Source organism: Anomalospiza imberbis, unplaced genomic scaffold (genome assembly GCF_031753505.1).
Source record: "Anomalospiza imberbis isolate Cuckoo-Finch-1a 21T00152 unplaced genomic scaffold, ASM3175350v1 scaffold_994, whole genome shotgun sequence".
Classification (NCBI taxonomy): domain Eukaryota; kingdom Metazoa; phylum Chordata; class Aves; order Passeriformes; family Viduidae; genus Anomalospiza; species Anomalospiza imberbis.
The window spans coordinates 24,190-36,351 of record NW_027100616.1 but is presented as its reverse complement, the minus strand read 5'-3'; the positions used below and the strand labels follow the sequence as shown (position 1 = coordinate 36,351).

Here is a 12,162-nt window from a genome sequence, read left to right as displayed (position 1 = left end):
CCTTGACCACCTCCTGGCCCAGCACCCCCCCGACCACGGCGCACACCGGGGCCATCTCCGAGAAGCAGAAGCTGAGAGGGGAAGAAAAAAGGGGAAAATTGGGCAGGGAAATCCCCAAATCGGGGGGTTTCACCCCGAAAATTTGGGGGGGTGCCCTAAAAATCCCGAGGGTTCAGCCCTAAGAGGATTGGGAGGAAACACTGAAGTTTAATCCCAAAAAAAGCTGCTTAAAAGCCAAAAAAAGCTGCTTGAAACCCCCAGGTTTCACCCCAAAAAAAGTTCCTTAAAACCCCCAGGTTTCACCCCAAAAAAGTTCCTTAAAACCCCCAGGTTTCACCCCCAAAAAGTTCCTTAAAACCCCCAGGTTTCACCCCCAAAAAAGGTTCTCAAAACCCTGAGGTTTCACCCCAAAAAAGGTTCTCAAAACCCTGAGGTTTCACCCCAAAAAAGGTTCTCAAAACCCTGAGGTTACATCCCAAAGAAGATTTTTAAAACTCTGAAGTTTCACCCCAAAAAAGTTTCTTAAGACCCCAAGATTTCACCCCAAAAAATGGGGGTGGGTGCCCTAAAAACCCCAAAGGTTCTGCCCTAAGAGGACTGGAGAAAATCCTGAAGTTTCACCCCAAAAAAGCTTCTGAAAACCTCAGAGTTTAATTTTTAAAAATCTTCTTAAAACCCCAAATTTCACCCCCAAAAAGTTCCTTAAATCCCCAGGTTCCACCCCCAAAACCCTGCTAAAAACCCCAAAGTTTCATCCCAAAAAAAGGTTCCTAAAACCCTGAGGTTTCACCCCAAGAAATTTTCTCAAAATCCCAAGGTTTGACCCCAAAAATCCTCCTGAAAAACCCCGAGCTTTGAGCCCCAAAAAAAGCTTCTTAAAAGCTGTGCAAGTGTCCCCTCCCATGTCCCGGTTGTCCCCCTCCCCTGTCCCCCTCACCTGTCCAGGTGTCCTCTGTCCAGGTGTCCCCTCCCCATCGAGGTGTCCCGGTGTCCCCTCCCCTGTGGAAGTGTCCCCTCACCTGTCCCCTCCCCTGTCCCGGTGTCCCCTCCCCTGTCCCGGTGTCCCCTCCCCTGTCCAGGTGTCCCCTCCCCTGTGGAAGTGTCCCCTCCCCTGTCCCCTCCCCTGTCCCGGTGTCCCCTCCCCTGTCCAGGTGTCCCCTCCCGTGTCCCCTCACCTGTGGAAGTGTCCCCTCCCCTGTCCCCTCACCTGTGGAAGTGTCCCCTCCCCTGTCCCCTCCCCTGTCCAGGTGCCCCCTCCCCATCCAGGTGTCCAGGTGTCCCCTCCCCTGTGCAAGTGTCCCCTCCCCTGTCCAGGTGTCCTGGTGTCCCCTCCTCCCTGTCCCCTCCCCTGTGTAAGTGTCCCCTGTCCTGGTGTCCCCTCCCCTGTGGACGTGTCCCCTCACCTGTGGAAGTGTCCCCTGTCCCCGGTGTCCCCTCACCTGTCCAGGTGTCCCCTCCCCTGTGGAAGTGTCCCCTGTCCCGGTGTCCCCTCCCTGTCCCCGTCGTCCCCTCACCTGTCCAGGTGTCCCCTCCCGTGTCCCCTCACCTGTGGAAGTGTCCCCTCACCTGTCCCCTCCCCTGTGGAAGTGTCCCCTGTCCCGTGTCCCCTCACCTGTCCAGGTGTCCCCTCCCCTGACCCCTCCCCTGTCCCCTCCCGTGTGGAAGTGTCCCCTCCTGTGTCCCCTCCCCTGTCCCGGTGTCCCCTCCCCTGTCCAGGTGTCCCCTCCCGTGTCCCCTCACCTGTGGAAGTGTCCCCTCCCCTGTCCCCTCCCCTGTGGAAGTGTCCCCTGTCCCAGTGTCCCCCTCCCCTGTCCCGTGTCCCCTCCCCTGTCCCGGTGTCCCCTCCCCTGTCCCGTGTCCCCTCCCCTGTCCAGGTGTCCCCTCCCGTGTCCCCTCACCTGTGGAATTGCTCCGGCAGCAGCTGCGGCCCCACCCCCCAGCGCCTCCAGCACTTCCCGGCGCAGCCGCAGGAGGCGCTGCGAGTCCTCGGGGACGCTGCGGGGACACGGGTCACGGCCAGCCTCGCTCCTGAACTGCAACAGAACTGGGGACATTGTCATTGTCACCGTCACTGTCACCGTCATTGTCACCGTCACTGTCACCGTCACCGTCATTGTCACCATCACCGTCACCTCAGGGACGCTGCGGGGACACGGGTCACGGCCAGCCTCGCTCCTGAACTGCAACAGAACTGGGGACATTGTCATTGTCACCATCATTGTCACCGTCATTGTCACCGTCACCGTCATTGTCACCGTCACCTTGGGGACACTGCGGGGACACGGGTCACGGCCAGCCTCGCTCCTGAACTGCAACAGAACTGGGGACATTGTCATTGTCACCGTCACCGTCATTGTCACTGTCACCGTCACCGTCACTGTCACCTCAGGGACACGGGTCACGGCCAGCCTCGCTCCTGAACTGCAACAGAACTGGGGACATTGTCATTGTCACCGTCATTGTCACCGTCACCTCGGGGACACTGCGGGGACACGGTCACGGCCAGCCTCGCTCCTGAACTGCAACAGAACTGGGGACATTGTCATTGTCACCGTCACTGTCACCGTCATTGTCACTGTCACCATCATTGTCACCGTCACCGTCATTGTCACTGTCACCGTCACCTTGGGGACACAGGTCACCGGCCAGCCTCGTTCCTGAACTGCAACAAAACTGGGGACATTGTCACTGTCACCGTCATTGTCACTGTCATTGTCACTGTCACCGTCACCTCAGGGACACGGGTCACGGCCAGCCTCGCTCCTGAACTGCAACAGAACTGGGGACATTGTCACTGTCACCGTCACTGTCACTGTCACCTCGGGGACACGGGTCACGGCCAGCCTCGCTCCTGAACTGCAACAGAACTGGGGGACATTGTCATTGTCACCGTCACTGTCACTGTCACCGTCACCTCGGGGACACTGCGGGGACACGGGTCACGGCCAGCCTCGCTCCTGAACTGCCAACAGAACTGGGGACATTGTCATTGTCACCGTCATTGTCACTGTCACCGTCACCGTCATTGTCACCGTCATTGTCACCGTCATTGTCACCGTCATTGTCACCGTCACCGTCACCTCGGGGACACAGGTCACGGCCAGCCTCGCTCCTGAACTGCAACAGAACTGGGGACATTGTCATTGTCACCATCACCGTCACTGTCACCGTCACTGTCACCTCAGGGACACGGGTCACGGCCAGCCTCGCTCCTGAACTGCAACAGAACTGGGGACATTGTCATTGTCACCATCACCGTCATTGTCACCGTCATTGTCACCGTCACTGTCACCTCAGGGACACGGGTCACGGCCAGCCTCGCTCCTGAACTGCAACAGAACTGGGGACATTGTCATTGTCACCGTCACCGTCATTGTCACTGTCACCCTCGTTGTCACTGTCACCGTCACTGTCACCGTCATTGTCACCATCATTATCACTGTCACCGTCACTGTCACCGTCATTGTCACCATCACTGTCATTGTCACCGTCACCGTCATTGTCACCATCATTGTCATTGTCATTGTCACCGTCACTGTCACCATCATTGTCACCATCACTGTCACCGTCACTGTCACCGTCACCATCACCGTCATTGTCACCGTCACCGTCATTGTCACCGTCATTGTCATTGTCACCGTCACTGTCACTGTCATTGTCACCGTCACCATCACTGTCACCGTCATTGTCATTGTCACTGTCACCATCACTGTCACCGTGACTGTCACCATCACTGTCACTGTCATTGTCACCATCACTGTCACCGTCACTGTCGCCGTCACCGTCACTGTCACCGTCACCATCACTGTCATTGTCACTGTCATTGTCACTGTCACCATCACTGTCACTGTCACTGTCACCGTCATTGTCACCGTCACCATCATTGTCACCATCATTGTCACCATCACTGTCACTGTCACCGTCACTGTCACCGTCATTGTCACTGTCACCGTCATTGTCACCATCACTTGTCACTGTCACCGTCATTGTCACTGTCACGGTCACTAGGACACGCCCAGAGGTGACAAATCCATTACAAAACCATTTAAGGCCCTAACGACAAGGCAGGAAGGGGAATTCTTTTCCCCCGGAATGGGATTTCCTTTCCCAGGAATGGGGTTTTCTTTTTTCCAAAAAATGGGATTTTTTTCCCAGAAATGGGATTATTTTTTCCCCAGAAATGGGATTATTTTTTCCCAGAAATTGGATTATTTTTTCCCAGAAATGGGATTATTTTTTCCCCAGAAATGGGATTATTTTTTCCCAGAATTTGGATTATTTTTTTTCCCCAGAAATGGGATTATTTTTTCCCAGAAGTTGGATTATTTTTTCCCCAGAAATGGGATTATTTTTTCCCAGAAGTTGTTCTTTTTCCCAGAAACAAAACTTTTTTCCCACAAATGGGATTTTTTTCCCCCAGAAATGGGAATTTTTTTCCCCTAGAAATAAGGTATTTTTTTCCCAGAAATGAGACTTTTTCCCCAGAAATAAGATTTTTTCCACCAGAAACAAGGTCTTTTTCCCCAGAAATGGGATTTTCTCCCCCCAGAAATGGCATTTTTTCCCCCAGAAATTAGATTTTATTTTCCCCAGAAATTGGATTTTTTCCGCCAGAAATTAATTTTTTTTTCCCCAGAAATTGCATTTTTTTTTCCCCGGAAATGGGATTTTTTCTCCAAAAATGAGATTTTTTTTTTTTCCTCAGAAATGGGATTTTTCCCCCAGAATGGACATTTTTTTCCCCCAGAAATGGCATTTTTTCTCCAAAAATGGCATTTTTTCTCCCAAAATGAGATTTTTTTCCCCAGAAATGGCATTTTTTTCCCCCAGAAATTAGATTTTTTTTTCCCCAGAAACTGGATTTTTCCCCCCCAGAAATGGCATTTTTTTCTCCAAAAATGAGATTTTTTTTTCCCCAGAAATGGCATTTTTTCCCCCAGAAATTAGATTTTTTTTTTTTCCCCCAGAAACTGGAATTTTCCCCCCAGAAATGGCATTTTTTCTCCAAAATGAGATTTTTTTTTTTTCCCCCAGAAATGGCATTTTTTCTCCAAAAATGAGATTTTTTTTCCCCAGAAATGGCATTTTTTCTCCAAAAATGAGATTTTTTTTCCCCAGAAATGGCATTTTTTCTCCAAAAATGGCATTTTTTTCTCCCAAAATGAGATTTTTTTTCCCCCAGAAATGGCATTTTTTTCCCCAAAACACATTTTTTTTTTAGGGAAACCCCCGGGAACTCACCTTGGAGCAGGAAGTAGTCGGGGGCTGTTCTCCTCAGCGCCGCCGTCGCCTTCTCCCCGCGCCACTCCACGGCCAGGGCCTCGCGCAGCCGGCAGAACTGCAGGCGCTGCGTTTGGGGCAAAAAAAGGGGATTTTGGGGGTGGGGAAAAATGGAAACTCCTGGAGCTGGAAAGAACTGCAGGAGATGGGGTTTTGGGGCAAAAAAAGAGGATTTTGGGGGTGGGGAAAAATGGAAATTCCCTGAGATGGCAGAACTGCAGGAGATGGGGTTTTGGGGCAAAAAAAGAGGATTTTGGGGGTGGGGAAAAATGGAAATTCCCTGAGATGGCAGAACTGCAGGAGATGGGGTTTTGGGGCAAAAAAAGAGGATTTTGGGGGTGGGGAAAAATGGAAATTCCCTGAGATGGCAGAACTGCAGGAGATGGGGTTTTGGGGCAAAAAAAGAGGATTTTGGGGGTGGGGAAAATGGAAACTCCTACAGCTGGAAAGAACTCCAGGAGATGGGGTTTTGGGGCAAAAAAAGGGGATTTTGGGGGTGGGGAAAAATGGAAACTCCTGGAGCTGGAAAGAACTGCAGGAGATGGGGTTTTGGGGCAAAAAAAGGGGATTTTGGGTGTGGGGAGAAATGGAAACTCCTGGAGCTGGAAAGAACTGCAGGAGATGGGGTTTTGGGGCAAAAAAATGGGATTTTGGGGGTGGGGAGAAATGGAAATTCCCTGAGATAGCAGAACTGCAGGAGATGGGGTTTTGGGGCAAAAAATGGGATTTTGGGGGTGGGGAAAAATGGAAATTCCCTGAGATGGCAGAACTGCAGGAGATGGGGTTTTGGGGCAAAAAATGGGATTTTGGGGGTGGGGAAAAATAGAAACTCCTGGAGCTGGAAAGAACTCCAGGAGATGGGGTTTTGGGGCAAAAAATGGGATTTTGGGGGTGGGGAAAAATAGAAACTCCTGGAGCTGGAAAGAACTGCAGGAGATGGGGTTTTGGGGCAAAAAAAGAGGATTTTGGGGGTGGGGAGAAATGGAAATTCCCTGAGATAGCAGAACTGCAGGAGATGGGGTTTTGGGGCAAAAAAAGGGGATTTTGGGTGTGGGGAAAGGATGGAAATTCCCACAGCTGGCAAAATTCCAGGAAATGAAATTTGGGGGCAAAAAAAGGGGATTTTGGGTGTGGGGAAAGATGGAAACGCTTAAAGGTGGAAGAATTCCAGGAGATGGGATTTTGGGGGGAAAAATGGGATTTTGGGTTTGGAGGAAAGGGAAGAAGATCCTGGGGATCCCAAGGCAGGGAGCTGGGAATTTTAGGAGAACAGAAAATTGGGAATTCTCCCAACTCCACAGGCTCAGGAAATGGGGAATTGTCCCAGTTTCAGGATATCAGGAATTGGGAATTCTCTCAATTTCAGGGGAACAGGAGTTGGGAATTGTCCCAGTTTCAGGATATCAGGAGTTGGGAATTCTCCCAATTTCAGGGGAACAGGAGTTGGGAATTCTCCCCATTTTAGGGGAACAGGAGTTGGGAATTCTCCCCGTTTCAGGGGAACAGGAGTTGGGAATTCTCCCAGTTTCAGGGGAACAGGAGTTGGGAATTCTCCCAATTTCAGGGGAACAGGAGTTGGGAATTCTCCCCATTTCAGGGGAACAGGAGTTGGGAATTCTCCCAGTTTCAGGGGAACAGGAGTTGGGAATTCTCCCCATTTTAGGGGAACAGGAGTTGGGAATTCTCCCAGTTTCAGGGGAACAGGACTTGGGAATTCTCCCAATTTCAGGGGCTCAGGAATCGGGGAATCCTCAGGGACAAAGCCCGGCCCAACCCCATCCCGTGGGCTCTGGAGTCCCAGAAATGCATCCCCAGGAATTCCCACGGGATCGGGATCCGGCAGCTGCTCCTGGTGGCATCTGGGGACGTTCCCATCCCAGGGGACATTCCCAGCAGCCCAGGAATCCCAAAGGCATCCCAAAGGAATCCCAAAGGCATCCCAACATCCTGGGGGAAGGAAATTCCAGCTGGGACAGGACAGAGAGGGGTCAGGGCCATCTAAAAGGGACCTGGGGCCACCTCAAAGGGGTCAGGGCCACCTAAAAGGGACCTGGGGCCACCTCAAAGGGGTCAGGGCCACCAAAAAGGGACTTGGGGCCACCCTAAAAGGGGTCAGGGCCACCAAAAAGGGACCTGGGGCCACCTCAAAGGGGTCAGGGCCACCTAAAAGGGACCTGGGGCCACCTAAAAGGGATCAGGGCTACCTCAAAGGGATCAGGGCCACTCTAAAAGGGACTTGGGGCCACCTAAAAGGGACTTGGGGCCACCTAAAAGGGACTTGGGGCCATCTAAAAGGGCTCAAGACCACCTCAAAGGGCTCAGGGCCACCTAAGAGGGACTTGGGGCTACCTCAAAGGTGTCAGGGCCACCTCAAAGGGACTTGGGGCCACCAAGGAATGAAGGAAGCAGCAGAGGTGTTTTGGAACATCTGTCCTGGGTTTTTGGGTCCGTCCCAGGATTTTGGGGGTTTATCCCAGATTTTATGCCAGGATTTTGGGGTCCATCCCAGGGATTTTGGGGTTTTGGGGTCACGTCCCCACTGACCTTTTTGACCATGGTGGTCTCGGCCGGCTCCAGCCGGGCCCGTTTGGCCTCGGGTCCATCCTCCACCCCCGTGCTCACCTTGGCCACCTTGGGCTTCTCCCTGAGGATGGAAAACCCCAGGAATTCCACCAGGAACACCCCAAAATCCCGGGATTTCGGGGGGGGTCTGCCCCACAACTCACTCCACGAACTCGTGCTCGCCCAGGTCAGCGAACATGTAGCCGTGGTAGCCAAAAACGTCGCCGGCGAAGAACTTGATGCCGTTTTTGTGGCATATCTGGTTGATCCTCACCATGGATTCCCTGGAGCAGCAGGTGAGGCACACCTGGAGAGGAAATCTGGGGTATCAGCCCTGGATTTTGGGAGGTTTTATGGGGGAAAAGCTGAATGGGGCAGGGGGAGGAGTGGGATGGGGTTAGGTGTTTTTCTTTTCTGGGATAGAAGGGAATTGCAGCCCAAATTGGGGGGATTCTACCCCAAAATGGGGGATTCCACCCCAAAATGGGATTCAACCCCAAAATGGAGGGACTCTGCCCCAAAATGGGGGACTCCACCCCAAAATGGGGGGATTCCACCCCAAAATGGGGGATTCCACCCCAAAATGGGATTCAACCCCAAAATGGGGGGACTCTGCCCCAAAATGGGGGATTCCACCCCAAAATGGGGGGACTCTACCCCAAAATGGGGGGATTCTACCCCAAAATGGGACAATCACAGTCTGGAATGGGATAGTCCTGCCCAAAAATGGGACAATCACCCAAAACCTGTGAATATCCCCCCAAATCCAGGAATGACCTCCAAACCCATGACAATTCCCCCCAAACCCATGACAATCCCCCCTAGACCCCCCAAACCCGTGACAACCCCCCCACACCCCCAAATTTTGGGCAGCCCCTGAGGTACCGCGTCGAACTGGGTGAAGAACTCGTGGGGTTTGCTCTCCACGCTCTCGGGGTCGGCCTTGACCTCCACCATGGGGTTGAGGCTCTGCGCCCGCTCCAGCGAGGCCTCGGCGCGGTTCCGGCCCAGGGACCCCCCCGGGATCAGGAACTGCGCCCGGCTGTCCTCGGGGGACACCTGGGGAGGGAATTCCCACATTTTGGGGATCAGGGACCCCCCCGGGATCAGGAACTGCGCCCGGCTGTCCTCGGGGGACACCTGGGGATGGAGGAGATGGAATTCCCACATTTTGGGGATGAGGAACTGGGCCCGGCTGTCCTCGGGGGACACCTGGGGAGGGAATTCCCACATTTTGGGGATCAGGGACCCCCCGGGATCAGGAACTGGGCCCGGCTGTCCTCGGGGGACACCTGGGGATGGAGGAATTCCCACATTTTGGGGATCAGGGACCCCCCGGGATCAGGAACTGGGCCCGGCTGTCCTCGGGGGACACCTGGGGAGGGAATTCCCACATTTTGGGGATCAGGGACCCCCCGGGATCAGGAACTGGGCCCGGCTGTCCTCGGGGGACACCTGGGGAGGGAATTCCCACATTTTGGGGATCAGGAACTGCGCCCGGCTGTCCTCGGGGGACACCTGGGGATGGAGGAATTCCCACATTTTGGGGATGAGGAACTGGGCCTGGCTGTCCTCGGGGGACACCTGGGGATGGAGGGGGTGGAATTCCCACATTTTGGGGAGCAGGAACTGGGCCTGGCCGTCCTCGGGGGACACCTGGGGAGGGAATTCCCACATTTGGGGGAGCAGGGACCCCCTGGGATCAGGAACTGGGCCCGGCTGTCCTTGGGGGACACCTGGGGAGGGAATTCCCACATTTTGGGGATCAGGAACTGGGCCCGGCTGTCCTCGGGGGACACCTGGGGATGGAGGAGATGGAATTCCCACATTTTGGGGATCAGGGACCCCCCAGGATCAGGAACTGGGCCCGGCTGTCCTCGGGGGACACCTGGGGATGGAGGGGGTGGAATTCCCACATTTTGGGGAGCAGGAACTGGGCCTGGCCGTCCTCGGGGGACACCTGGGGAGGGAATTCCCACATTTGGGGGAGCAGGGACCCCCTGGGATCAGGAACTGTGCCCAGCTGTCCTTGGGGAACACCTGGGGAGGGAATTCCCACATTTTGGGGATCAGGGACCCCCCAGGATCAGGAACTGGGCCCGGCTGTCCTCGGGGGACACCTGGGGAGGGAATTCCCACATTTTGGGGATCAGGGACCCCCCGGGATCAGGAACTGGGCCCGGCTGTCCTCGGGGGACACCTGGGGATGGAGGAGATGGAATTCCCACATTTTGGGGATCAGGAACTGGGCCCGGCTGTCCTCGGGGGACACCTGGGGACAGTGGGGTCACAGCTCCAGGGGATGCAGGGGATGGAATTCCCACATTTTGGGGGTGTTTATGAGGGGAAAAGCCCAGGGATGGAGACAATGAAATTCCCATGTTTTGGGGGTGCTCCTGAGGGATGGAGGGGATGGAATTCCCACATTTTGGGGGAAAACCCCAGGGATGAAGAAGACCAAATCCCCACGTTTTGGGGATGTTTGTGACAGGGTGGAGATGATGAAATTCCCAAATTTCGGGAGAAAAACCCAGGCATGGAAATGATGAAATTCGCAGACTATGGGGGAAAACCCCAAGGATGGAGGTGATGGTGTGCCCAGGTGTGTGCCCAGGTGTGTCCCCAGGTGTGTGCCCCCCTCACCTGTTGGTGGTCCAGCAGGGTGAGGCCCCTGACCCCCGCCAGGATGAGGTTTTTGGCCACCTCGGCCCCCAGCCCGCGCAGCCCCACCAGCAGCACCCGCGACGCCCGTAACCTGTGGGGGCATCCCGGGAAAAAATCAGGATTTATCCTCAAAATAAATCCTAAAGAATGGCAATGTGGGAACCCAAAACCCCTATAGAGTGACCCCTAAACCCCATGGGGACCCCCCAAAACCAAACAGGGACCCCCTGACCCCTACAGAGCCACCCCAAACCCCTCTGGGGACCCCCCAAAACCAAACAGGGACCCTCAGACCTCTACAGAGCCACCCCAAACCCCTCTGGGGACCCCCCAAAACCAAACAGGGACCCCCTGACCCCTACAGAGCCACCCCAAACCCCTCTGGGGACCCCCCAAAAACCAAGCAGGGACCCCCTGACCCCTACAGAGCCACCCCAAACCCCACTAAGGACCCCCCAAAACCAAACGGAGACCCCCTGACCCCTACAGAGCCACCCCAAACCCCTCTGGGGACCCCCCAAAACCAGACAGGGACCCTCAGACCCCTACAGAGCCACCCCAAACGCCTCTGGGGACCCCCCAAAACCAAACAGGGACCCCCTGACCCCTACAGAGCCACCCCAAACCCCTCTGGGGACCCCCCAAAACCAAACAGGGACCCTCAGACCTCTACAGAGCCACACCTTACCTCAATGGGACCCCTCAAGACCAAATAGGGACCCCCAGACCCCCATAGAACCACCCCTAACCCTCATGGGGACCCCCCAAGGCCACGTAGGGACCCCCAGACCCCTACAGGGACTCTGAGACCCCAAGAGGGACCTCCCAGACCCCTACAGGGACCCCCAAGAGCCCCTAGAGAGCCCTCTTAACGCTCCTATAGGGTTCCTGTAACTCCTACAGGGCTCTTACCCCTCCTGTAGGGCCCCCCCCAAAGCCCACACAGAGACCCCCCCACAACCCCCCCAGCCCCACCGACCGTTTCTGGGCCTCGAGCCCCCAGAGCCGGATCTGCCGGTCGTACTGAGCCGCCTCCTCCTCGCTGATGCCGCCGGGGCTGGACTCGTCCTTCTCCACCATCACGGCGGCCCCCGAGACCCCTCTCAGGATCCCACACAGCCCCTCACGAGCCCTATAAGCCCCTCTGAGCTTCCGATCCCCTCTCGGCACCTCACAGCTCCTCCCGGGCCATCAGAGCCCCCCCAAAGCCCCTCAGGACCCCCGGACCCCTCAGGACCCCTCAGGGCCCCTCACGCAGCTCGCGGCGCCCCCTGGCGGCCCGCGCAAACCCCCGCGCCGCTCCACATGCCGCCGGGCGGCGGGGGGGAACGCGCCGAATCCGCTCCCGGTACCCGCGGCCCCTCAGGACAAAAGAACGGCCAGAGGTTTTGTTCTGCCGCCGTTTACGCCCCGGTGGGACGGCGCGAGGCCGCGGTCCCGGGTTTTGGGGGGCTTCCCGCGCGCCGTGTGGCACAACCCGCGTTGGTGTCCCCCCCCCCCCCCTTTTCCTCGCTGAGATGGACTCGTCCTCCTCCCATTGCGGGCGCTCCCGCCATCCCCCATCGGCTTCGTCAATCTCCGTCAGCCTCGTTGGGAGACTTCCGAGCGCGCCTTCGTCAACCTTCGGAAGTCTTCGGAACGAGTCGGAGAACTTCG

General features: G+C 55.8%; 1 protein-coding gene across 1 annotated transcript; it reads right to left on the bottom strand.

The window, feature by feature from the left end:
- Positions 1-7: 7 nt before the first annotated feature.
- LOC137468099 (SUMO-activating enzyme subunit 1-like) lies at positions 8-11,652 on the bottom strand (the record flags this gene model as incomplete). The annotated part of the gene is given in 9 exon segments (XM_068179460.1): positions 8-71; positions 1,899-1,936; positions 1,938-2,044; positions 5,242-5,347; positions 7,825-7,924; positions 8,007-8,149; positions 8,728-8,901; positions 10,486-10,597; positions 11,486-11,652. Coding segments are annotated over 9 exon segments (945 nt in total), but the record flags the coding sequence as incomplete, so codon positions are not given.
- Between the last annotated feature and the right edge of the window lie 510 nt (positions 11,653-12,162).